Genomic DNA, 24,327 nt, shown 5'->3' with positions numbered 1-24,327 from the left:
TGATATTATCAGGTTGATTTTATTTAAGAAAGATTAAAATATCAGTGCATCATTTATTTATTCACGAGTGAAAACCCATGAATGATTAAAAAAAAAATCAGTAGGTTGAATAAGAAATGAATCAAAGCTCAGTTCTTTTTCTTTGGTTCTGATCACTGGAAACTGTCAAACACTGGAAGCTGGCATTTGTGATTAGGAAACATTCAGATTTCTTTTTCAATGAGTCATTGTCCACACGCAACAATTACACAATTCAACAAGTACATCATTTATTCTATTACAGCGGAATACAATAACCATGAAATACAGTGAGTGGATGTTGGACATCCTACTCCTCTCCAGCTGAGGGCAGAACAATCTTGCTCGGGTCATAGTAGTTCTCATCGATGAGAGGAAGACCCTCGTTCTCCCTCTGCTGGATCACACGCTCTGCCTCCCTTCTGGCCCACTGCCGCATTCTGGAACACACACACACACACACACAGTAAGAGAGAAAGAAACTTTTACTACTTAGCATTGATAATAAACTCCAGCTTGACTGCTAACCCCAAAAACCTTCGAAACACTGAATTCTTCCACTGAGGTCTAATCTGTATGTTCAGCTGCAGCGTTTGCTGGCCAACCAATCACACGTGCTGATCCTGCTTCCATGTTTCTACTATTTAGTCTATGCTCAATGATACAAAGTGGGTGTGATACCAAAGCTACGTCACATGAAAAGTATCTAAAAGAAAAGCATCTGTCCTTTGAGAGGAAACCATGGCTCAGAAAAAATGTCTTGATCACTGTCATCGCGCATGTAACACCAAAACTGACAGCAGATAAGAAGAGATGAAGAAGTGGGAACTCACCCGTGATCTGGTAAATAGTGGATAAATGCTGCTCCGACGACAAGAGCCAATGAGATTCCAAAGAAGAAGCCCACCCTCATGTTCCACTCGTCCACCACAGGATCACTGGAGAAGCCATGGTAATCTGGATTCTGACCAAACATAAGGAGGAACAAATTATACACAAGAGAAACAGGGCAAATGTTCAGGTCTTCCTCCTGACCCTTACAGTCTCTGTTAGAAGTGTAATTTTAGGTTAAACACAGCTGCATCTAGAGGATCCAATAGCTAATCAGTGGATTTCCTGGCAAACACCTTATGATCATGATAATCCCAACAATCTTACTAAAAACCACAATTTACAGAAGGAAACAAAACACTGTGCTGAATCAGAGTAAAGTCAATCATGAAACCATGGAATCTGACACATCTTTTACAGAGAAGCAGTTCATCCAGAGGCCTGCGGACACTTTTCCATGTAGGAGATGGGACACACTGGTTTAATCCAAATGACTTTCTCTCAGTTACACAGTGTGACTCAAATAGGTCCATTGCTAAGAATGCTGGTGGCTGTCCACATCACAATTCACCAAGCCCTAAATGTATAACAATAATAACGGGGTTTTTTAGGTGTATATGAATTGATGTCGTGGAGACATCAATACATATTAATCAATGATCGATTCCAATCCTTTGGAAAACTGTAGTGGGCATTTTTCAATTACACTACTTTTTATAGACCAAACCACTAACTGACTAACCGAGAAAATAATCGACAGTGATGAGTAATCAATATTTCTAATAGCTCTTGGTTGCAGCCCTGAGATGTAGTGAGGTTTGATGCTGCACACAGACAGAGAGTGCAGAGTTTCTTGTGTGGCCGTGGACAGGACCGTGTGTTTTCCACTGGTAAATGTTTGATATGGTTCCTGCTTCTCCTGCTGATCAGTGTCACAAAGCACAGAGACAAACACTGTGACTGATGTCCACCAACCGAGGCTGAACTCCTCAGTAACCTGAGAACACTGGACTGTCCCTGTAGCTTTAGCTAGCTAACGTTAGCTAGCTGGTACAGTTCACCGCGGGTTCATGCATATTGGTGTCACGGCGTATTCTCACCAGTTAGCCCACCGCTGTCTGCATGTGTTAAATAAACCTTTGCTAGGGTGGTGAACCTTCACGGAGAGTCACGTTAGCGTATCATGCACAGCAACTCACCTTGACATACTCGCTGACCTCCCCGTGTCCAGCCTTGTCCGCAGCGGGGTGCAGCTCCGTCACAGCGGTCGAGCCAGCGGCACTAGACGGTTTTGAGTGGGAGACGAAGCGTGCCGGTGGACGAGCGAGTAACCGGGGAAGAACGGGCCCGAACCGTGACAGTCGGGTCAACATTTTGACTGTTTGTGGAAAAATATGGTTGACCCGGAACCGGAAACAAGATCGTGCTTCTTCTTCATCCTCATTTAGCAGACCATTACCGCCACCAGGAGCTGATCGACGGTAATGCACCCTGAGGATTTAGCAGCAGTACGGTCTGTGGTGAAACTGTGGTCTTCTCTATTATTACATGAATTGCAGTGTGTTCTTTCATGTTAGACCTGACAGTATCACTCTGCTGTGTTTTAACTTTGGTTTAGAGAAGAATTACCCACAGCAGGACATTCACTGAGGATACTTATGGTCCTCAGAGGATGATCCTTTATTCTGGAGATGAACTCAGTCCACAGAGGAAGAGGCCTTTCTGGTTAGGTTTACAGGAAGTAAAGTGTAAGGCTGACACAACAAACATTACCACATGTTCAGCTCTTTACAGTATTTAGCTCATGCTGCTTATGTGAAATCTGAACTCTGCTACAATCACCAATGAGTTACAGGGATTTTCAGCTTGTGTGAATAAAGAACATTATTAGCAACAAAGCATCAAACTCCAAATATACACAGCTGACCTCTCAGGATTTTGAAGAATTTTTCAGTCAACTCAAAAACACAACAATTCACCCAATCAGTTTCATTGATTATAATTTATTTGTGTCCAATATACAATCAGTAACACTGTTGTGTGTTGTATGATTAAAAAGTTTAACTTTGTGCACATATATAATTTAATGAGATAAACAAATCAAGTTTTTTTTCTTTACAAATGCACATATTGTAAGCTCATAGTCCAGCTAGTCCAGTTACTTCAGTTCTTTTTAAATATGCTATTAAATACTGATATACAAAAGGAGGCCGAACGAAGTGTGAGAGTAATAATCACAATAATCACAAGGGTCTTTCTAAAGACATGAGAGTACTTTAGTTTCTGCTTTAAACAGAAGCACTGGTCAGAGAGGGATTTCCCTTTTGGAGGTGGAGCCATCGCACATCTCCAGACATCCTGTTTGGTCTTCTGCATGACAGACTACTGAGAACACACAATACAGGCCACTCAGAACCAAGAATAAAGTAAACAATGTTGAGAAAACAAAAAGGAGAGAGACACTTCCTGACTTTGCTCTGGTGTCCATATATCCCCGTATTTTCCCACACTGCTGAAAAATCAACAGTGAGCTGAGAGAAAATCTGGGGATTTGAGGAACAACAACAACAACAACAAACACAAACTAATATTATGGTTCCATGATACACAAGCGTAGTGTTTCTGACTGGTGGTTTTCTTGTGTCCCGATCTGAATATCAATGAATTTTAAACATTTGAAAACAGCTCTTCAGCCCTTTCAATGACACAAATGAAATATTACATCACAGTTTTAGCAGCATTTGATCCATTTTTGGACCAAATGGAGACACAGGATCAACCTTTTGGATGGATGATGTCCACTGCAGTGGAAAGTTTAGTTACATCTTGCCTTCTCACATCTATCATATCAAAAATATGCGCACTACAGTGCCAGGAAGAGGCTTCCAGAAAAAGTCAATGAGGCAATGAAATTAAGAACCGTGTAGAAATATGCAGAGTCAGTGAAATCTTGTTAGATGATGACTTTCCTTCTGGAGTGAACACCATGTATGAAAGCATCATCGGTACAATCCAGTCACATTATTTAATTCCAATATCTGCCAGCCCTGAAACTGGCTTTTAGCTCAGCATGTATGACGACACAATGTAGACAGTGGCTAAGCGCACAAAACAAAATGGAAATCAAGGCTACTGATTAAAACAAGTGAGGCACTTCTCTGCCAAAAGGTTGCACATGTGCTAATATGTTTAATATATCCCACATTATAATCTGTCTATGACACTGAAGAATCAGCTGTAAGGATACTGAATAAGAATCAGTTACTACTTCCTCTCTTCTTTAAGGAACCACACACGGAACCACACAAGACCGTCATGTGAAACCTGCAACTGTGCATCACATCCGTCTCGTTCAGACAAACCTATCCATGGTTTCACTGAAATCACAACACAGAGCAAAAAAAAAAAAGACAGTCTTTGGGAAACAGCAATAACCAGAGAAATAAAACGATACGTCACAGAATAATGACCCACCAAAGCATTTAATCATGTACAGTACTTGCTTTGCTACGGTGGTGGTTTGAATGCATGAGTCCAGCACATACGGTGTATCAGCTGTTCACGCAGATCAGCACCTCACTGCTCCCTACAGTGCTGCATCCACATGTCTTTGTGCTGTAACGTGACGACATGACAAGATGTCGCTATTTTATGTGATGTCATCAATTCAGTACAAGAAGGATCAGCAGTTCCATCCTGTTGTAACTACGGAGACCCTAACTACGTACCAAAGTCGGACTTGAGACTTTGTGATTGGCTGAGTCATCTTCAGAACTAAACAAAGAAAAACCAAAAAAAAAAGAATAAAAAACTCAATAAAAACAAACACCTGTGACTGTTTTGAGTTGTTCGGGGTAATGTAAACCCCCTTCTCAACATGTCACTGATGCATATTTATTGCACTAACCCAAAATCTCTCACATCCCCTCAACCTAACCTTACTTATACTGCACTGTAAATCAAATGTAAATCGTGTAACCACTTTTTTTTCCTTACACAAGCAGTAAGACACTGAAGCAACATGAAACCTTTGCAAAGTTTTGGTTTGCTGACAACAGAAATAGGAAAAAAAGATCAAGCATTAAGGTGAGAGGCAAAAAAAAAAGGACATTAATTCATTTTGGATCATCTACAGCGTAAAACATACATGGTATGAAAGGGAATCAATGAGTGGTGGAATGTATGGGCCACTGCAACATTACTCTGTTCAGACCCAGGTCTCTGGGCATCTCACCAGGCCATCAAGTCCAGATGCAATAGCACTTCAGAAGAGTAAAAAGAAAAGTCCAACAGACAGCACTGGTTCACAGCAGCAATGTGTCTTGAATGTGTGCGCTAAAAATAAAGTACTCCACTGATTTAGTCTTTCATTTTCATAAAGCTCGGACCTGTCAAACTCCAAAAACACTGGATCCTCCATTTCCCATAATGCAACCCAACAGGCTCTATCTCTGTCAGAGCCTCCCTGTCTGGTAAAAATGCCCATATCTTTGAGACTCTGGCTGTAATGAAAGGCTCTCTGTTCTAAATCTGTTGTCTCCACACCCAACCTGACATGCTCCTGATGACACCACTCTCTAGAGGCCCAAGTGCTGGAAGGGTTTCAGGCTTTAGTGCCCGGTCACACCAGAAAATGGCACAGAGAAATTCATTCCCGTCTCCCTCCTGAAATAAGTTAACACAGTTAAATAAAGGCAACAACTGACTGCAGCTCTTTTGTTGAGCAGCTTATACACAAAGCTGTTTACACAAGGCTGGATGGCAAGACACAGCTTACAGGTTAGGTTCCTCTATTCAGGACTCTGTAGCTCTGTTTCCTCAAAAGGTCAGCAGTGTGAAGGCAGTCTGAATTTGTTAACGCTGCCGATTTGTGTGTCAAAAGTTCATGTAAACATGAACTCTACGCAAGAGCTCTCCTTCACAGCCGTTGCGGTTATCCCTTTGAAAATCAGCGGACATAGGTCTAAAATTTCACTGTTTAAAGTGCTGGTGTAATCGGGCCTTTAAAGTGTGTTCTTTTGTTGTTCACAGGAATTTGAACATTTGGACTGGTTTGTGCAGTCTGTGTTTCTTGGCCTCAAACAGCCAGTGACGTTACAGATGTTAGCTGAAGCTAGCTAGCGACGTACACAGTGACAGTGTGTGTCTATGATCTCAGACCTCAGCAGGAACTCCAGTTTTCTTCTCTATATCTTTATGAAGTGGATTTTTTTTTTACCTTGTGAAAATGTATTATTGATTTATCCTTTAAGGTTAGTGGTGACAGGCTGGGTCAGGAAGCTTAGCTAAGTATGTGTGCTGGCTTTGTCATCATCGTTTGTTTTGACTGACCTCGGTTAACAAGAGCTGTTTCTGTAAAAAGTCTTTATGGACAAACGAACTATTGAAACCTCAACTTTCAGCTAATCAGAGTTTGGATTTCTCTTTAGGTTTTCAACTGATGTAAATTGAGTGCTTTAGTTAAGACACTTACGTGGCTTACTGGACATAACATGAGCTTGTAAACAAAGTTAATAAAGAGGGCAACGCAGGCTAAATGCACCAAGTGGCTAAACTTTTGTTGGTTCTGGCAAAACTCGCAACTGTATGACAGTCAAACGCCTACATCACAGGGTTTAACAATGTCACGCACCAGCAACCTCAGAGGACACGACGAGAAATGAAGCTCTTTCATCCCCTATTCAAGGACAGACAACCCTTCCATCGACCGAAGGGGCTGATGGGAAAAAAATAAAACATTACAATGACTATTGACATAAGGAATATAAATATATATTCAAGCATACACAGAACGAGAAGATTAATAACAGCCCAATTCAATGTGGAAGGCTGACTAAAAAAAAGATCGACACCTCCAATGGGCCACAGTCTTCTGACGAGTTCACTGAGGATGAGAAGCCAATGATGCATGATGTAATCAGGAAGTGGGGGAAAGGGAAACTTGAGCTGTTGGGGAGGGAATGGTGGTTGCGAGGTTATAGGTTGAGTTTGGAGATGACGACTGAGGCGATGCTAAAGGGCTGTAAATGGGCCGCGCAGAGATGACTGAAGAAGGGGAGTGTTGAGCAGCGGTAGCCGTTGTCGGGGAGTCCGAGCTAACCTCATCCCCTTCTTCTGAGTCCCACACCTCACTCTGCAAGTAGTCTGCAAATAAGGCCTTGGCCCGCTGCAGCACCCTGCTCAGGTTGTGGCGCCGCACAAGGCGATCAAAGTGCATGGCCAGCTCGTTGTAATCCAAGCTGTTCTTGATGATGTGGTCTCGGTGCTCCAGCAGGATGGACAGGCACAGAAACAGCATGAAGGGATTGCCTTTGCCAAACTCTTGAGGAGGCGGCAGGGAACACGGTTTGATGCTGGTGGTCTCAGCTTTCAAAGAACTGGGCGTGTTAGCCGTGGTGCTGGGGGATTTGTTTCCCGGGGAAGGGAGATTGTTGGAGGACAACCTGCTGCCAGACAGCGATGGGCCCCTTCCAAAGGACAAAATAGGTGAGGAGAGTAGGGATCGATTCTGAGTGTGGGAGGGAGACGCAACAGATGTTTTTACTGTGGGGGTTGTCGGAGAGTTGATCCCTGTGCTGCTGAGCACTTGGGCAGAGGAAGTCAATACTTGTGGGGAGATTCTTGGTAAGGCTTCTCTTCCATTGGTTGTGGAAGGGGAAGCGGACTTTGGAGGAGAGTCTGGAGAAGCTCCTGGCCAGCTGGAGGGTGAGGCTGAAGATGTGGGAGAGACTGAGGAGCCAGTTTTCCACATTGGTAGGCCGTTAGGAAAGAGGGGAGGTGATGACATTGGAGAGAAACCATTTTCACAGTTTTTTATGAGAGGCGTTCTCTCTCCCGGGTCCTCCTCACTGTCAACTGTGGACTGGCGTCTTGGGATGGTCACCACTGCCTTTGAAGCCACCAAACCCTGTGGCTGCTCAGCATCTTCCATATCAAAGCTGTCTTCATTGCGGGCAGTATAGTATTTAAACTCTCCAAAACTAGTTTGCCTTTCAAAAGCAGGAGCCTGTGAATCTGCCTTTTCCATGTCCACTTGATGAATTTCACAATCGCTGCCCTCACTTCCTTTTCCAGCACCTGTGTTTTGCCTGTCTTTTTCTTCTATGAAAGCGTTCCTGCTCACATCTGGTTCTTCTCTTGAAGGTCTCAGCATATGTCGCCTGCGCTGCTTCTCTTTCTGCTCCTTATCATCTTCCTGGCAGTTCTCCACTGTCTTGTCTTTGTCTCTGCAGGTCGCCGTTTCATCAGGCTCCAGTGGTGGTCCGAGAAGCTCCACTTCTGTTTCAGGGGGATCCGGGGGCAGGGAGCTCCACGTGACCTCAAGCATCCTCAAAGCATCGTCGAACGCAAATTCTCTCTTGAGCTCCAGAAGCAGCCAGCGGTAACAGAAGAAGAGGTCGTCAGCTCCTCGGGACACCAGGTAAGAGTAGAATTCAGGATCAGAGTACTGCAGCAGCAGCTTTAGATGCTGGAACTTAATGGACATGAGCTGTCCATCTGGCCGGAAGTTCCCCTCCAAACGTTTCATGATGCCACAAAAGCAAATGAAGGCATGTGCCTCGTTGTCCATTACTGCAAGTATAGGGGAGGCGATGTCACTCATGCCTTGACAGTATGATATCTGAAAAACAACACATCCACACAAAGTCACAGAGGTCAGCAGTTCACACACAATAACAATTAAATCATGTAGATATTCGCATGCTTTTCAGAATAAGATTAGTTGTCAGATTATAGGAAAATTCAAAGAAACCACATATTCATTAACAGAATTCTTTTAGTTCAGTGGTAGACCAGGAGCCTAATTTATCATGCACACACTCATCTCTACACACAGAATTCAATTGATCAGTCGATCACTTGTGGTCTCAACTCATTCACTTGTAATAACTGTGTGTAATAACTGTACGGTAAGACATCAAGTGTGGAAACAGTAAAAATGTTGTGAAGCACAATGTGAAATACGGTAACACCACTAACAACACATGGACAAAATGAGACTACATCCGTAAGTATACTGCACCAGTGCATGCTGGGAAAGTTGTATAAGCCAACTGACTGAACATTTCTACAAACCTGTGGGTGTGTGATGGCAAATGTGGTGAGCAGGTCTGTAAGGGCAGTCAAATGTGGACTGTCTTCTGAGCCTGCATAGTATGGGTGAGCCCGGTCCGTCCTCAGGACGTCTTTGAGAACGTTTCCACGGATAAATTCAAGGTCTTCGTGGCTGACCCTGGCCGTCCACTCTCTCTTCAGTTGGTCATACTCCCTCGTCTTCCTCTTCATGTAGTCCATCCTTTCCTGTCCACTCAGCCCATCAGGGTAGACGTTCAGGAGGTACCGCCAAACAACCTAACAAGACAGCAGACAATGCAAAAGTTCATGGATTCACAGTCATAGAATATTAATTACATAATTTAAAATATGAATACATGATTTTTCACTTCATTATCTAATTAAAATTTGCACGTGTTTCTGTGTGGATGAGACACAGGCAGAAAATGGTGCTGTTATTGCTTTGTTCTCTGAAGGACAGAGAGGGAAACATAACCATAAACATTAGCATAATCACTAAAGACAAATGACTGTTTACAGCAGCCTAAATCTGCTGAAAAAACATGGTGGTTTCAGCTGATTTTGGTTTCTTTTCCTGTGTGATCAGATCAGAAGCAGAATCAGAGTCATAATCATAATCAATCACATTTAACTGACATGCAACCCTGATTATTTGGGGAAAGCCTGCAGTATATGGGATTGGTATGTAATGCTAATAAAACTCAGGGGCTGCACCTTGCGCAGTGAAGGTTCCACACCACCATGGTAGATCCGCAGTCTGAGTTCCTCCGGTCGTGTCAACTGGCCCTGTCCATTGAGGTAACTGTGAAACTCGGCGTCGCTCAGAGGAGGCTTGAAAGGCTTGATCTCCTCCCCGTACGACCAGCTGAAGGCCTGCTGGACTCTAGACAAAGTCCGGCCCACCTGAACAAAGGTGAAACAAGCACATAAGCAAAGACCCTGACTCATAGGAGGTTGAGGGTAAAAAAGACTATATGAGGAAGGTTAAAGAAGGTGGAGGAACCTGGGACAGTAGAGACTGGGTGAAGGGAAGAGCTGCAGATGCTAAAGACTTAGTCCTCTCTGCAAGAAGCTGCTCAGAGCCAATCACGTCTTTGGGGCTTATGATGTCCCAGTCCTCCATAACAGGACCTGCAGTTGAACAAAAAGTAGCAGATTTAACAATCATCCATTTCAGTTCTACCTCTACGTTATACTCCCTGCTTCAAAGGAATAGCCACTTGTTTTTGCTGCTGTAATCATTGCTGCTGTTCATTAAAAGATCCCTTGCTAATGGAAATGATGGGGGACAAAATCCACAGTTCCTGTTTTGTGCAAACCTCAAAGTCCACCGTGAGCTACTTCAAGAAACAGAAGCTGAAGCTTTGGGAATGGCCCTCACACTCCCCCATTTCTTCTTTTTAAACTGTGTGAACCCCAGCTGCATAAGTGTAAATCTGCTGAAGTGAGTGCTTTACAAAAAATAACTTCTATAATTATTGGGCAACTAATACAACTCTCCTGGATCTACAATCCAAATGTCTCTTGGTGATATCTAGAATCCTTTTTCCTCTTGGTCAACATCTTTTGCAGTTTAGGTTAATACATGGATAATATGTGGTATACATGATGTAATACGCTGTGACCTCCAAAGTTTTGCAGTTTTCCTTTAAGCTTTTAGGTTTTGTAAGTAGGTTTATTGACACACTGGTGTTCTCACTGTCTTCTGAAGGCTTTATGTCCATCTTGAGCTGCAGATATGGTTTGGCAGCACTGACAAATGCAACATCCAAATCCCAGTCAGCCACCAGAGGCAGATACATTTCAGCACCACTCCGATCTCGAGACAGGTAACTGATCCCAAAGTTCCGCTTCCTGTTTTGAAAGACACACAAAAGGAAATGCTGACACGCGTACTGTAACTCTTGTTAGGACAAAGTCCAATACTATTTGTGTCTAACAATAGTTTAGCCAGGGTGATCACCTCTTACCCGTTCAAATCAAAGGCTCTGATAAGAATGTGCTGCAGGACCTCCAGGGAAGTTATCTGAGGATCAACCGCAAAGGAGCGAAACTCCACAGGAAGTGCTCCATCACATTTCTGAAAGGCATCACATCCCATTCTCTAAAATACCATCACTGACACATAACAACAATAACAATACAATAACAATCAAGCATACAATACCAATCAAAAAAGAAACCCTGATTCTAATGATAAACATGGAAGGAGGTGGCAGCAACAACAGTCTAAACTCCATTACATGACATAATACCGTAAAGTATGTTATAATACAGAATAGTCTATAAACAGTAGAACATAGTCTATGCACTGCCGTTCTTAATATACTGGTGGTGGTTAGTATGTGAGAGTTAAAGTACAGAAGGCGTGTACATCATATTTAGATTTGCAAGGTTATCAAAAATATTTTTGTTTCTGTGTTTGTTACATTGTTTTGTGAGCGGACAACAAAGCTGTCACCCCAGTGTCCACATTTTTTAAAAGTTTTTCCCTGGGTGATTACTGACTCCATGTCCACTGTGCACTGCACTATGGGGACAACAGTGTCCATCAACACCTGAGTCAAGAAAGCCATTTTAGTACATGCATACATAATCAATGTGTGCTTAAACATTATTTATAGAAAAGCGGGGTTGTGTGGTTGAAATAATTATTACTATAATAAGAAATATGCTTTATGGATTTCAACATATACATCAGGATATGGCAAACGTACAAAACCACATGCGAAATCACTGAACCAATGCTCAGAGCAATAAGCTGTGCTCTGCCGTTCCCTGAGAGACCGCGCTGTTACTGTCCGACTCTAGTGCACCGTATGCAATACAAACAGCTATTAATAAAGAACTGTATGTGGTTTGTCTTATCGTGACCGTAAACATACAGTATCACACAATGCCTCTGCTCCAGGTAACGTGTGACGTCACGAAGCGAGGTCCAGTGTATGCACGCACGCACTTGCTGAGAAGGCAGGTGACGTCAGCTCAAGTCTGTGAGGGTTCACTGCTTTGGACCGAGCCTGAACCTGGATATTGATAATGTTTTCACAGATGAGTGTCAGTTATAACTAGGTGTTGAAGTCGGCCCAAATAACGTGACAGAAAGAACCGATTCGCACCCCCCCCCTCCCCCAGCTGTCACAGACTGGACTCAGTGAAACCTACGATGCTGGCGATAATAAACAACACGATAAATTCGCAGGTAGCGTCGCTCCCGCCAAACACACTGTCCCACAGCCACTGTTACAGGTGTGTCTGTCGACGTGTAGCACCCGAATGCGTGTTTGACAGACAGCTAGCAAACATCAAGCAGACAACTGAATAAACAGGACAACGGGTTTGCTAGCTACCTAGCTGACGCTGGCACACTATTTGTTGCTCAAACCATGGTCATCCTACCTTGACTTTGACACGGACCACCCCCCGCTCCTCCTCGCCTGCCATTTTAAAGACTCCGTGTTGGAACAGGACGGTTGTTCTGAGGTTTGTTTTCCTTCTACGCCGACATGGTGATCAATAACATTACGAGGGGGGAGCACTGGTCGAGTTTCTCTTCTTCTTTTGGGTTTTCTTGGCGGTTGGCAAACCACCTCATAGGTGCAATACCGCCACCTGCTGGATTGAACAATAGCAAGAAAAAAACCCAAAACAAATTCTCTTCTTGTTACTCTCAAGTAACTGCACAGACTTCCCATCGTGATACTGTGTTTTCTACCATTTACTTCTTTCTTCATCATACCTCTTGCAATCCATGTTTGTCAGTTTCCTGTAGAGTAAATACTGTAAAGATATCTTCCTTTGTCTCTTAAGTCCCAGTATTCCTGCCAGACTTTGCACAGGCAATTTGTATATGATGGTTCTAACCAATGATCGTTTAGCCCATACATCATCTGTCTCATTTATCCAATATGCAGTCCCTTATAATGTAGCCTGAGTGGCACATGGCAGATTTCAAACACAGTATCCTGCCTGATGACTTTACTTAATTTAATGCAAACAAGCACTGAAAAGCTATCAGAAGTGATCACAACACTGGGTTGATTATTTTCTTCTACCCATTGCAATGCTAAGACTATCAAGAAGTAGTAAACTAATAAAGTAATTCAGCTGTGTACTGACAATGGAAATGACAATGGATAAATGGTGTTTAGAGAAGCAAATGACTTTTCATTGCCTACTGTTGACTGGTTTAAAATTCCCCATGTTCTAAAATCTGCAGTGGATGTGAGAGTCAGATTAACTGCACTTCCTTTATTCTGTGAATGGTTACATCTTGTACCCTTTCCATCATAAATACACACCAAACCCATATCATCTGCCTGTATGTGCTTCACCCTCTTCACTGCCTCTGACTATGTGATCCCCTGGGAAACTGTAACTCCCTGCATCTCTGCTGCCTCCTTGCTGACTTCAAACCCTTGGTAGGCCGAACAGTGCTCGCCTCCATAGTAGCAACACTGAAGTTTAACTCCTTCTTTGCATTTCCCATGGTTATGTTCACCTCCACATCAATCACACATCTGCTTGGCTACATCTTGGTCTTCCACTTCCACCTTTGTGCAGTCATACATCAGAGTCATGACTGCTGGTTCAGTGTCTCATTCTCCACTTTCAGTGTTAACTAATAGAGGTCAGAGCACATATGAAAGAGAAACAGAAGTTACTGGAGGTCACTCTAGTTCTATGAGTAGGCGTGTAGCCCTCTGACACGTTGAATTCCATTATCTCTTATGAGGGGACCACAGTGTGCAGTCTCTACCCCCTGAGTGGGTGAGTTCACAGATCTGTCTCTGGGTGCTCAGACAGTGCCTCGAATGGATTAACCAATAACGAACCGAGGCCAGATCACGCGCTCATAGAACTCGAGTTACATCCAGTAACTACCGTTTTCACTGGAGAAGAAAATGAGATCAGCTGATGTACACTCACTCACACATCTGACAGCCCCCCAACCAAATATCCATCCAACTCTCCAGCACCCATCCGGTCATGAGACTGTCGCTTTTGGTGCACGCTGGGAAGTGTATTTCTTGGTTACTCATTTTCTATTTGCTCACGACTACAGTAGGCCGAGAGGAAACTCCATCTCCCAGAAACACCACCGCTATATTCCTTTATTACTTCATTTCCACACAAGACACAGAAATGTCAGGTTTGTTACGCTGGTAGCAGACAGTCCCGTCCAGGTTCTTTTTTTTTTTGGGAGGGAATGCAACAGATTCTTTCATTACATCCAAGCTTGTTCGTAGCAAGACGCCTCAGATGCAGCGCAGAGTTACGATGGATTTTGTTGGGGCACTGAGGAGTGGCAGCCTGGCTAATTAACTAGTAGCTAGTTCCTGGCTAACAGAAGATGGAAGCTCGCTCTCTGCCTTCTTCCCCGGGAAACCCTCACTAATATCAGCCACCTTGGTGTTATTCAATAACCCCGCTAGCACCACACGTGCAGTTAGAAGCTCTTAGCTAGTTTGTCTTCGGAGAAACGTCCGCCATGGAGGAAGTTGACAAAATCTTGATTCACGCCCTTAAACAAGTCGGAACGTAAGTATCCACAGCTATTTATGAATTCAGTGCCAACCCTACCACTAGTTACTGAAGGGACGTTAGCCGACTCATGTTAAAGTTGGTGGTTAGCAACATCTCTGTCAGAAAGCATTCATGTACTGAACTACAGCGTCGGCAGCAGCTAAACCAGCCCATCACAGCAGTGTAGGTATCTGTGTAACTGACAGCACGTTAATGTTTGATCTGTGACCCGCAGGGAGGTGAGTGAGGAGGTGGACAGTGTCAGACAGTTCAGCAGTGAGCTGATAGTGGAGGCGGTGGTCAGATGTATCCGGGTGATCGATCCAGGCCTGGGCAGCGCGCTGCCCACCTCCCTTCCTCCAGGCATGTCTGCCCGCTTCAGAGTGGGCATGAGCCTGGCACAGGCCTGTCAGGTAACACAACTCTCCCTTATTCAAGATGAATGAAGTATATCACCCAGTCTGTCCGTATTTCATAAACTGGTCTATGGGAAACACTGACTTCAATTATTAGGAAGAAGATACAGAACCCATATTATCAAAATGTTTCTAAGAATAGTGATAAAAGCAGTAAATCAGTAAATCTATTGAGTGGAAAGTGTGTCAGTGTAGTTTAATAAGATGTTATCCTGTATTCCTTATGAAAAAAAACTATGTAGAAGCACTGCCTGTAGTTCCTCAGGAGTTTCCTAATATATCATGTTGGTTTACAGGACATTGGTTATAAAGGAGAGATCGGCTACCAGACTTTTCTGTACAGCAACGAGCCAGAGATCCGCTCCCTGCTCATGTTCATGGTGGAGAAGCTGCCCAGAGAGAGCGCAGAGGCCTCAGACCAGCCAACAGGTATGGAGACCAGTCTGCCTGTCATACACACAGGTTCATATCAAGAAAGGAAAAAAGTCTACACGTATTGCTATGTTGATACATTTGCTGTCTCATTTGCAAACAAATATGCCATAATGCAAGCTGCTGTCATCCTGGTTTGTGTCTGTCATATAGTTATTATTTTTTTGTCTGAGACTTTTCACTGTTGTCAAAACAAACTATGAGTAAACTCAGCGTTAACCCTAACTGTGATTTTGAAGACGTGTCGTAATCTGAAGAGGAATAAAGTTGGCGGCTTTTGTTACTGAGTACCACCTTTTTTTTTTGGATCAGCAAAACATAGCTGACATGGACCAAATGTGTGTTACATTTCTAACGCACTGTATAACAGACACAGTGTGTTTTGTACAGGCAAGATATGACGGTGAGCAGAAAGCCTCCTCCTCCCCATGTTGTGTGTTTCTATCAGTATCTTTAGGACAGGACTGGCTTATTTATGGGCCTTGTAGATAATCATCACTGCAAGTTCTCTGAAAACTGAGAGGCAGATACAGGTTAGTAAAAATAATGTTAAGAGAAATGACTGACATCAGGTCAGAATAGAAGAAAGGGTCCTGCAACAGAAAACAAACAAACAAAAAGATGTTTCAAGATCATCTCATGACTAAGGTATGTTAAGATAAACATTTTAGTCCATGTGTAATTACATCATAATGGCTAAGAAGCTTAAACTACAGCCCAGGCCATAAGTATTTGGACAGGTACACACATTTTGTTGTTCAGGCTCTGAGCTTTATCACATTCACTTTGAAATAAAGTAACGGATGTCTCCAATGGACCTGGCATACTGACAGTTACTGATGGTTTCACTGCTGATGGGGGTAAACAAGAACATTATATACTCAGGTTCACTCAAGTGCATCAGTGTTCACTGGACAACATTTCACTCGTTCAGCAGGACAGTGATCTAAACCCCCCTTCCCCCTTATTCCTTCATTTCCTGTCTCCCTCTTCACTTCCAGTTATCCAATGACGGCCAAAAATTCCTAAAAATAAAATTTAAAAAGTAGACACCAGTCAGTCACATATAAGAAATCAAAATCCTATCCAAGAAATCTGTGTGTTACATGTCTAGAGGTGTAAAAGAAAACATTGTATGACGACAGATTAAGAAACTCGAGTCATCCAAAGCTGTCTTTTCACCCTACAGGTAAATCAGTGGTCCTCCAGAGAGCCATTGCTGCTGCCATCAAAGCCCAGCTGGCTGTCCCCTGGCTGCCAATGAACTGCAGACTGCCACTGCATGGTGAAACACAAGTAAACTCTTTAAAGTTGTATTTTGGTGTCTGAAAAAAAAAAGCTTCAATACATGAGGATGTCTCATGTCCATCAGCAGGATTGGGACCATAGCTTCTTTAGATCAGTCAGACTGGCTGCATAAAGCTATTTGCAAACTTGTGTTTATGTCCTCTGTAAAGCTGCCCTCAAAATGACCTGCTGTGTTGTTTTGGAAGCAGACAAGTTAAACAGCAGCCATGAGTCTCAGTCAGTGCTGGGACTGAGTGTTTGGCCGTGAGTCAGGGTCCACAGAGACACACGACGTAGAAAGAGAAGTCAGTTAACATCAGTTTGAGTGGTTTGTTTCTACTTTAGAACTGAATCATCAGTACGAAAGATGAGCTAACTGTTAAGTACATTGCAGCAGCAGCAGAAGAGGCTTATGGGTATTGTAGTATTGACAGTAATCTGCCTTGTGAAACTAATGGAAGAAATGTGATTCTCCAGAAATATAACTGAAAAAAAAAAACAGCTGTAACGACCCAAATCTGTTGTATCACTCAGTTAAACATATCAGATTATTCTTTGGTGGAATGTAACTGAGTTCATTTATGTGCTCGTGCTTTGCTTAAGTATTTCAGTGTATGTATGTATGTATAGAATTATACATAATGTGCCTGATGAGTCCTTTTACTTGTGATACTTTGAATCCGTTTTCTCTTTATACTTATGTACTTAAGTAATCTTGTAAACGTTGTAACAGAGCTGTACTTCTGTCTGTAGTGTTGCTACCGTTATTTAAGCAAAGCATCTGAATGCCAACAATTCACCCAACATGGTTTACATTGGAGTATTTTTGGACTTGATGCAAAGTTCACTCAAACTCATTTTAATGCAGGCTGACTGTGTATTATGTAAAGAAACTCACTCATACAGAAGGCAACTTAACTGCCAGCAAGTAATCAGGACTTAGGAACTTGGAGTTGGAATATTTCTAGTGGCAGAAATAGTGATTGTGTCCTGATTGTGACTTTAGTCTCAGCCTCTGGATGCGTGATGTTAATCAGTGTATCCTTAAATAGAGAATCAGTTGATTCCTGACAGAGTTACATGTTTTTTTTTCCTGTTTAGAGTCCAGGAGCATTGCACAGCTTCCACGCTCAGCCCCTCAGTTTACCACACTGCACTAAAGGTCCAGGAAAGAAGCAGCTGAAAGGTAGGCCTCCTACTGCACGCACACACACACACACACACACACACACACACACACACACACACACACACACACACACACACACACACACACACACACACACACACACTACGTGCTGAAGGAATTGGAATAAAGTGTGTGTATATGTGTGTGTGTTTACTCTGTTCATTTAATTTCTCTATTACACTGTGATTTCAGAAGTGAAGGACTACCAGCGAGACATTCTTCCTCCTGTGACCGCCCAGCCTTCCCATCATGCCTCTGTGGCAGCGTCCCTGCTCGAGCAGCATACCGCTGAGCTGAGTGCTGCTCAGGAGTGGGACAACGAGTGGAACAGTCAGGGACTCCTGTCTCGCCTCACTCCACAGGCAAATCATCACACTCACTGTCATCATCACACTGGATACAGTCATATTTCCGTTCCAGACACTTTTCCATTATATGTCTGTTACTGTGTTTTTGATCCTGTGTACATACAGTATATTGTCAGGTGATTGACGCCTGATCATGCAGTTGCATGAAAACATGAACATGTACTGTGCATGTGTGTATATGTATACATGTTTATTATGAATCATCATCCATGTTAAAGGAGTTTGTCTGTCAAACAGGAGTATCAGTCAAGGAAACTGACCCGGCTGCGGAAACGCATCGAGGAGCAGCTGCGTTCTGCTGCGCTGCCCTCCCCTGAAAGTGCCTTTGGAGGTCCTCGCTCAACCTCTGACCTGTCTGAGCTACTGCAGGCCTTCAGAGGCTCCGCCCCCTCAGACCACATCCTGACCAAGGGAACCCACTTTACCCACACACAGAAGTTCACCTTCACACAGGTGAGGATCACTGCACCAGCAGAGCGTTAAAAAATACTGCATGGACCTGTAGGGGAGATTAGCTTAATCTGGGGAAATATAGCATTAATAACATTTAAACGCTTATTAATGTCAGGGGGCAAATTAACTTCAGGAAAGAAGGAACCTGATCTGAGGTAGAAAAGAACCAGAATCAGCTGGAAAAAGTGGTGATGAATTCAGGGTCGTGTTTGGATAGAGAAGCCTGATGTAGGTTCTCAGTTCACACAGTTAGGAGAACAGCTGTGTACTGTGTGTGTCTGTGGAGCGGTAGAAGCTGAGTCGGCGCGGTGGCGTCAGGAGAAGGGAAGACGGTGTCACAGCAGCTGTGTGGAGGTGAAGATTCCAGTGATTATCTTTTATAGGGAAAGTTTTGGAAAGCGAGTCAGTGAACTTTCCACGGATGAGCTCATGTCCTGGGCATGTTCTCCAGTAGAGGTCAGAGGCCACATGCTTAATAGTCTTACTTTTAAGACAGTTTCCTAAATGTCTGTACTTTGTTACTAAATAACTAAACACCTTGTGTTTAGCTATAAATGACAGCAGATACTGTGTGAGGACAGGATTAGGGTAAGAGGCTAGGGAATGCATTATGTCATCAATTGTCCTTACAGTTACAGTATGTGTGTGTGTGTGTTCCCTCCCTCCAGGAGTCAGCAGCAGTGACCAGCTCCATCCCCTCTGGGCGTCAGTCAGAGGGTGATATCCAGCTCCGTCAGCAGGAGGAGCTGGCCTCACTCCAGCAGCAGTTACAGCAGCTGTGCAGTGATGTTGACCAGCTCACAGCAGACATGAAGCACATGAGTGTCACTAATACACAGGTAAAACACAGACACACACACTGAACTGAGCCTGTGTTGGCACATGCAAACGAAGTAGAACAAAATGAACGTAGATGGATGATTGTTGATTTCAAATGTGTGGTGTGTGTTGGTGTAGGTGTTGGATGAGTTGAAGCAGAGGGAGCTGGGGAACTCCGAAAAAGAGGAGAAGACGCAGGTGAAGAAGAAAACTATCGACCTGTTGCCAGACGCAGACAACAACCTGCTGAAGCTTCAGGTAGGAGGGCTGAGTGAGAGCTCTGATAGTTTGCTGAGTGGACACATGGCATCAGACCCACGAGGGCTCAGATTTGCTGGAAACCAATGTGTTCTCTCACCAGGCTTTGGTAGAGGCCAGCGCCAAGCGGGTGGTGAACCTGGCCTCACAGTGGGAGAAGCACCGTGCTCCGCTGATCGACGAGCACCGCAGACTCAAAGAAATCTGCAGCAACCAGGACGTAAGTGGGTCCTTAGAACAGATGTTTGTTAAAGTAAAAAGTAAAAAAAAAAAAACAAAACACATTTAGATTCTGTTCATTTGTCTCCGTTTTCTTTAGCTGGAGTCATCCAGGAAGCTGTCTGAAATCAAGTCTCTGCATGACAAAATCCGTGTGTCCACAGAGGAAGCCAGGAAGAAGGAGGAGACATACAAACAGCTGGTAATGGACCTAACACTGTCAGCTAATCCTTATGGATGCAGGTGTATTAATCCAGTCACAGCTGAGTTAGTTTACAGTTAATCTCTCTGCACAGTGAGTTCGAATGCTGCTGAATGTGTGTTTGACTGTGTCGTGTCTGCTCTCTTCCGTCGTAGGTAACAGAGTTAGAAAACCTTCCTCAGGATGTGTCTCGGTCAGCATACACTCAGAGGATTCTAGAGATCGTCAGCAACATCAAGAAACAGAAGGAGGAAATTACAAAGGTACGATTACAAGCAAATCAGAAGAAGATGAGAGAAGAGATTTTTTTAGAGCATAACCAACACATGAAGTCAGCCAGAAAGCAAATGAATGCTAGTTTGAAAAGATCCAGTTTGTCTGTAGAGACAGGTAGACGTCTGTCAGACAGTTCATTTCAGTGTCGTCACTGCACTCAGTCAGACTAAGCTGTGACTGTATACTGTGTATGAGCTGTAACATCATCAGCACTGTGCTGACTCTCCTTGGCAGATTTTGTCAGACACTAAGGAGCTCCAGAAGGAGATCAACAACCTGACTGGGAAGCTGGACAGAACCTTTGCTGTGACCGATGAGCTGGTCTTCAAGGTAGCTGAGTTGTTTCTTCTTTTTTTTTTTTTCTTCTTCTTCTTTTTTTTGGTGAACTGTTTAGTTCTTCAAACTAGACCTCTGATGTTGTGTAACCAGTACCACTCTAAAGCAAAACCACAGTTCACACCTCTACTTCTCCAGCTGTCAAAACAGTTCACTGGATGAAGTAATGCTTAATACATAAACACAAATATCAAAGTTCAGTTCACTACACAACAAAATGAACAAGGTGGAAAAGTGGAGAGGTTGAAACACTTTCCAGAGTCAGTCTATGATTCTGTCATTTTATGTATGTGCTTTTGAACAAACCAGATTTTCTCTTGTTTATTTTTGTAGGACGCCAAAAAAGACGAGTCTGTCCGCAAATCCTACAAGTACCTGGCTGCCCTGCATGAAGTAGGTCATCGTGTTTCTGTGGATCCCTCATAGTTTGTGTTACCTGACGTTCTTATCAGAGAGCATGTTACATGTCTGTCTGTCCTCCTTCTGTAGAACTGTAATCAGCTGATCCAAACCATCGAGGACACGGGTACAATCTTGAGAGAGATTCGAGATCTGGAGGAGCAGGTAGGATCTGTTCATTTATCCGTGACGACAACACAACATTTTATCAAATATTAATTTGCTTTGTTATACAGAGCCAGTACGAGTGTCCCCTCTGTGTTCAGTACAGAGAGCTGCAGGGTGTGGTTTGTGTAGCTTAGCATAAAGACTGGAGGCAGCTGGGAACCGTTAGCCTACATCATTTACATAGAACAGGTGGATTTAACTAATATAGAAATACAAACCCTGACACCGTCTTTAGAAGAAGGTGAGTGTCAGTGAGGTGTCCCACATAATGTTACTGATGTGTCAGTCTTTATATAAAGGTGATAGTGGTGTGTTTGTGGTGTGGTTTGTTTACAGTCCATTTCCCCGTTTTTCATTAAGCTCTGATTGTTTAACAGGTCTGAGTCTTTTCATAACCCACAGGTCTTCACCAATGTCCAACCTGTGTCTCAGAGTAGGAGAGCCCTCTTTGCACCATTTCCAACCAAAACACATGTAAAATAAACCTAATATTACTACATCATCTCATGAAAACAAAAACCTGCAGCCACACCGGCCCTTTGTGGAACAGTTAGGACACCACTGGTTTAGGTGATTGGTGGAGCCTGGGTGGAGTGTGCAGGAGGCAGGATAGAAACGTCATCAACACACTCGCTCGCTGTGAATTCTCTGGACAATGAGCTGCTCTATTCACACATCAGCTCAGTCAGACCTCACACAGAGTTTTACCTGCGAGCTGGAAGGATAGAGTCAATTTAATGACCAGTTCAGCTGGCGTGGACATTTGTGGTGACACTTACAGCTCCTCCAGGTAATGACTAGAGAAGTTCAGAGTTGCAGTGTGTGTTTGAGAGCCGGTATTACATCCTCTCTGTACTTAATTGGCAGGACGGTGCACCCTTAGCATGTACGTGTGCATCTTCAAATGTGCATAAGAAACAACACAGACATACACAGTATATTTAGGTATTGAGTCAAACCTTTTCTCAGTCAGACTGAACAACATGACAGTGGACATGGCATCTCACCACCTTCCCATCTTGTTGTACACCTTGTATCACACCAGTGCACCAAAGGTCAGAGCTCTGCAGCATAGGACCTGGCAGATCCACACCTTGTCTTTTGGGAGTTGAAGGATTAAATTTCAGACTCTATGCACGGTGTATTTTTTCACTTCTGTTAGCGGTCCCCCCTCACACCCCTACCTAAACCTGTCTCAGACCTGCAGAATCTCTGCATTGAACACACAGAAATGTAAGTGGGTACTACATTTTTTTTTTTCCACTGGTGTCTTAAATTGTCCACAGATTGAGACAGAAAACGGCAACAAAACTGTGACCAACCTGGAGAGGATTCTGGACGACTACAAGGCCATTCGACAGGAGAACTCTGCACTCGCTGCCAAAGTGCGAGAAGGCTGAAGGCAGTCCTGCTTCGCTCTGCTCTGCCTGCTGAGGCCGAAGCTGTAGGAAAAACATGGAGCTGAATGGGACTGAAACAGCACTCCAGGTTTCACACTGAAGAGACTGCTGTTCATTAACACTGCCCTCTGTTGCCATTGGAGACCTGCTTTTCTTTAGAAAGGCAAGCTGATTTTTGTACCGTGGAAACTAATCTGGCGTTTTAATGCACAGCCTGTGTGGATGGACGGATGGATGGACGGATGGATGGAGAAGAAAATTAGTTTTTCATTTCAAACTGATCTGTGTGGCTGGACACGCTCTCTGAGGGTCCACGCTCTGGTTTGATTGCTCTGTAGCTAAATGAAACGTGACACTGGACAGCAGAGGGTGCTGTCACACCTCTCCTGTTTAAATTCACAGTCATTCCTGTCGCTGTATCGAACGTTTTCATATGTTGATTCAAATCAAATCTTTGACTTGGAGGTTTTTTTTTTGTTTGTTTGTTTTTTTAACAGGAATTATTCCAGCAGACAGACATTAGCAGTTCCTTTGTCGTCATGATTATATTTGAACTGAAAATGTTGAGTGAATGGCATTTGAATGTAGTCCATCAATAATGTCGTCCAGCCTCATCAGCAAAGTATTGTTGTATATATGGCACCAGCTTAAATAAAGATGCCTTACAAACTTGGATTGGAATGGACGTGATGAGTGGACCTGATGTCATCTACATTATCAACACCACAGAACAGTCTCTTAGGTTCAAATATGTCGCTTGACATTAATGTAACTTAATGTCTTATAGGTTTCTTGAAAGTTAGGACAGAGTGACAGGCAGGGGGGTGAGCTTTGAAACAAACATGTAAAATTTAAAAAGTAAGAGAAAGGCGAGAAAATGAAAAGTAAGTATGTAACTAGAGACGTCAGACAAGCTGAGCTCACAGCATAGCAAGTGAAGTCAAGTATTACGTTTTATCATGTCATCAATATTTTACAATATTACACAACTTGATGATGTTCATAAGTTGCTCATAATGTGCAATGTCTCTTGAGTAAGACCTTTAGAAACATGATCAGTTTACTGTAGTATTATAGAGTTTTATAATCATGTTTATGCACCAGAAAATTGGTGCATGAATAACAACACGTTATTATTTAACACCACCTATATTATCTGTGTTAAGTCAGTGGTTTTTTTTGTTTTGTTTTTTTTTTTAAATTTTGATACTGGAGCTTTGTGTAGTCTATGTGTTGTCTCTTATAAGGTCATAAAGTTTTATTATCCTGCACTTGAAACTAATTCACTTTAATTTTGCCAATGAAACGTGATGATTTCACTCTCACATTCACACCTGTGAACAATGTACCATTTAACCTAATCGGTCTTTAGGACGGTGGGAGGAAGCCGCCAGCTTCACAGGGAGAACATGCAAACTCCACACAGAAAGTGGATTCAAACCCAGAACCTTCTTGCTGTGAGGTGACAGTGCTGGTCTGGACTGGATTGGGTTGGGTTGGGTTGTGCCCTCTAATAATGCTGTTCCTTTAATGAAGTGATTTCTTCTTCTTTCTTGAAGCAGCACTGAGCAGTTTTTGAGAACAGAGAGACTCCGAAACACAGTGTGTGTTTATTTAGTGCAGATATAAATGGCTTACACCCACAAATCAAAAC

General features: G+C 43.2%; 3 protein-coding genes across 4 annotated transcripts; 1 reads left to right on the top strand and 2 right to left on the bottom strand.

Moving 5' to 3' along the window:
* ndufb11 (NADH:ubiquinone oxidoreductase subunit B11) lies at positions 1-2,275 on the bottom strand. Its single transcript, XM_041063660.1, has 3 exons — positions 2,049-2,275; positions 852-982; positions 1-458 (listed from the first exon to the last, which is right to left on the bottom strand). The coding sequence occupies exons 1-3, from the start codon at positions 2,220-2,222 to the stop codon at positions 329-331; spliced, it is 435 nt and encodes a 144-aa protein (XP_040919594.1). The 5' UTR covers positions 2,223-2,275; the 3' UTR covers positions 1-328.
* Positions 2,276-2,856: 581 nt separating this feature from the next.
* On the bottom strand, positions 2,857-12,491 carry tbc1d25 (TBC1 domain family, member 25). The gene is made up of 7 exons (XM_041062241.1): positions 12,325-12,491; positions 10,896-11,005; positions 10,625-10,779; positions 9,929-10,056; positions 9,640-9,828; positions 8,926-9,201; positions 2,857-8,470 (listed from the first exon to the last, which is right to left on the bottom strand). The coding sequence occupies exons 1-7, from the start codon at positions 12,367-12,369 to the stop codon at positions 6,767-6,769; spliced, it is 2,607 nt and encodes an 868-aa protein (XP_040918175.1). The 5' UTR covers positions 12,370-12,491; the 3' UTR covers positions 2,857-6,766.
* Positions 12,492-14,063: 1,572 nt separating this feature from the next.
* On the top strand, positions 14,064-23,838 carry ccdc22 (coiled-coil domain containing 22). 2 transcript variants are annotated; one of them, XM_041062412.1, is made up of 16 exons: positions 14,064-14,466; positions 14,687-14,864; positions 15,164-15,296; positions 16,489-16,595; positions 17,688-17,772; positions 17,968-18,137; positions 18,381-18,596; positions 19,265-19,435; positions 19,554-19,673; positions 19,777-19,893; positions 19,993-20,094; positions 20,250-20,357; positions 20,605-20,700; positions 21,040-21,099; positions 21,196-21,270; positions 22,560-23,838. In XM_041062412.1, exons 1-16 carry the CDS (start codon positions 14,417-14,419, stop codon positions 22,671-22,673), a joined length of 1,902 nt encoding a protein of 633 aa, XP_040918346.1. In that variant the 5' UTR covers positions 14,064-14,416; the 3' UTR covers positions 22,674-23,838. The 2 variants fall into 2 exon arrangements, with proteins under 2 accessions (XP_040918346.1, XP_040918337.1); XM_041062403.1 differs by having other exon boundaries at positions 17,959-18,137.
* Positions 23,839-24,327: the final 489 nt, after the last annotated feature.

This window comes from Toxotes jaculatrix, chromosome 2 (genome assembly GCF_017976425.1).
Source record: "Toxotes jaculatrix isolate fToxJac2 chromosome 2, fToxJac2.pri, whole genome shotgun sequence".
Classification (NCBI taxonomy): Eukaryota; Metazoa; Chordata; class Actinopteri; family Toxotidae; genus Toxotes; species Toxotes jaculatrix.
Note: the sequence above shows the minus strand (reverse complement) of the source record. Positions and strands in the feature narration are given on the sequence as shown.

What these genes read in the sequence shown, in the direction of transcription:
- ndufb11 (XM_041063660.1), bottom strand. Translation starts at nt 2,222, where the DNA reads ATGTTGACCCGACTGTCACGGTTCGGGCCCGTTCTTCCCCGGTTACTC. An exon ending in AGGTCAGCGAGTATGTCAAG is followed by an intron (nt 983 to 2,048) that starts GTGAGTTGCTGT and finishes ATGTTTGGTCAG; the next exon opens with AATCCAGATTACCATGGCTT. An exon ending in CACTATTTACCAGATCACGG is followed by an intron (nt 459 to 851) that starts GTGAGTTCCCAC and finishes TGTGTGTTCCAG; the next exon opens with AATGCGGCAGTGGGCCAGAA.
- ccdc22 (XM_041062403.1), top strand. Translation starts at nt 14,417, where the DNA reads ATGGAGGAAGTTGACAAAATCTTGATTCACGCCCTTAAACAAGTCGGA. An exon ending in AGGAAAGAAGCAGCTGAAAG is followed by an intron (nt 17,773 to 17,958) that starts GTAGGCCTCCTA and finishes TCTATTACACTG; the next exon opens with TGATTTCAGAAGTGAAGGAC. An exon ending in ACAACCTGCTGAAGCTTCAG is followed by an intron (nt 19,674 to 19,776) that starts GTAGGAGGGCTG and finishes TTCTCTCACCAG; the next exon opens with GCTTTGGTAGAGGCCAGCGC.
- tbc1d25 (XM_041062241.1), bottom strand. Translation starts at nt 12,369, where the DNA reads ATGGCAGGCGAGGAGGAGCGGGGGGTGGTCCGTGTCAAAGTCAAG. An exon ending in AGAGCCTTTGATTTGAACGG is followed by an intron (nt 10,780 to 10,895) that starts GTAAGAGGTGAT and finishes CTTTCAAAACAG; the next exon opens with GAAGCGGAACTTTGGGATCA. An exon ending in TGGAACCTTCACTGCGCAAG is followed by an intron (nt 9,202 to 9,639) that starts GTGCAGCCCCTG and finishes CTGTCTTGTTAG; the next exon opens with GTTGTTTGGCGGTACCTCCT.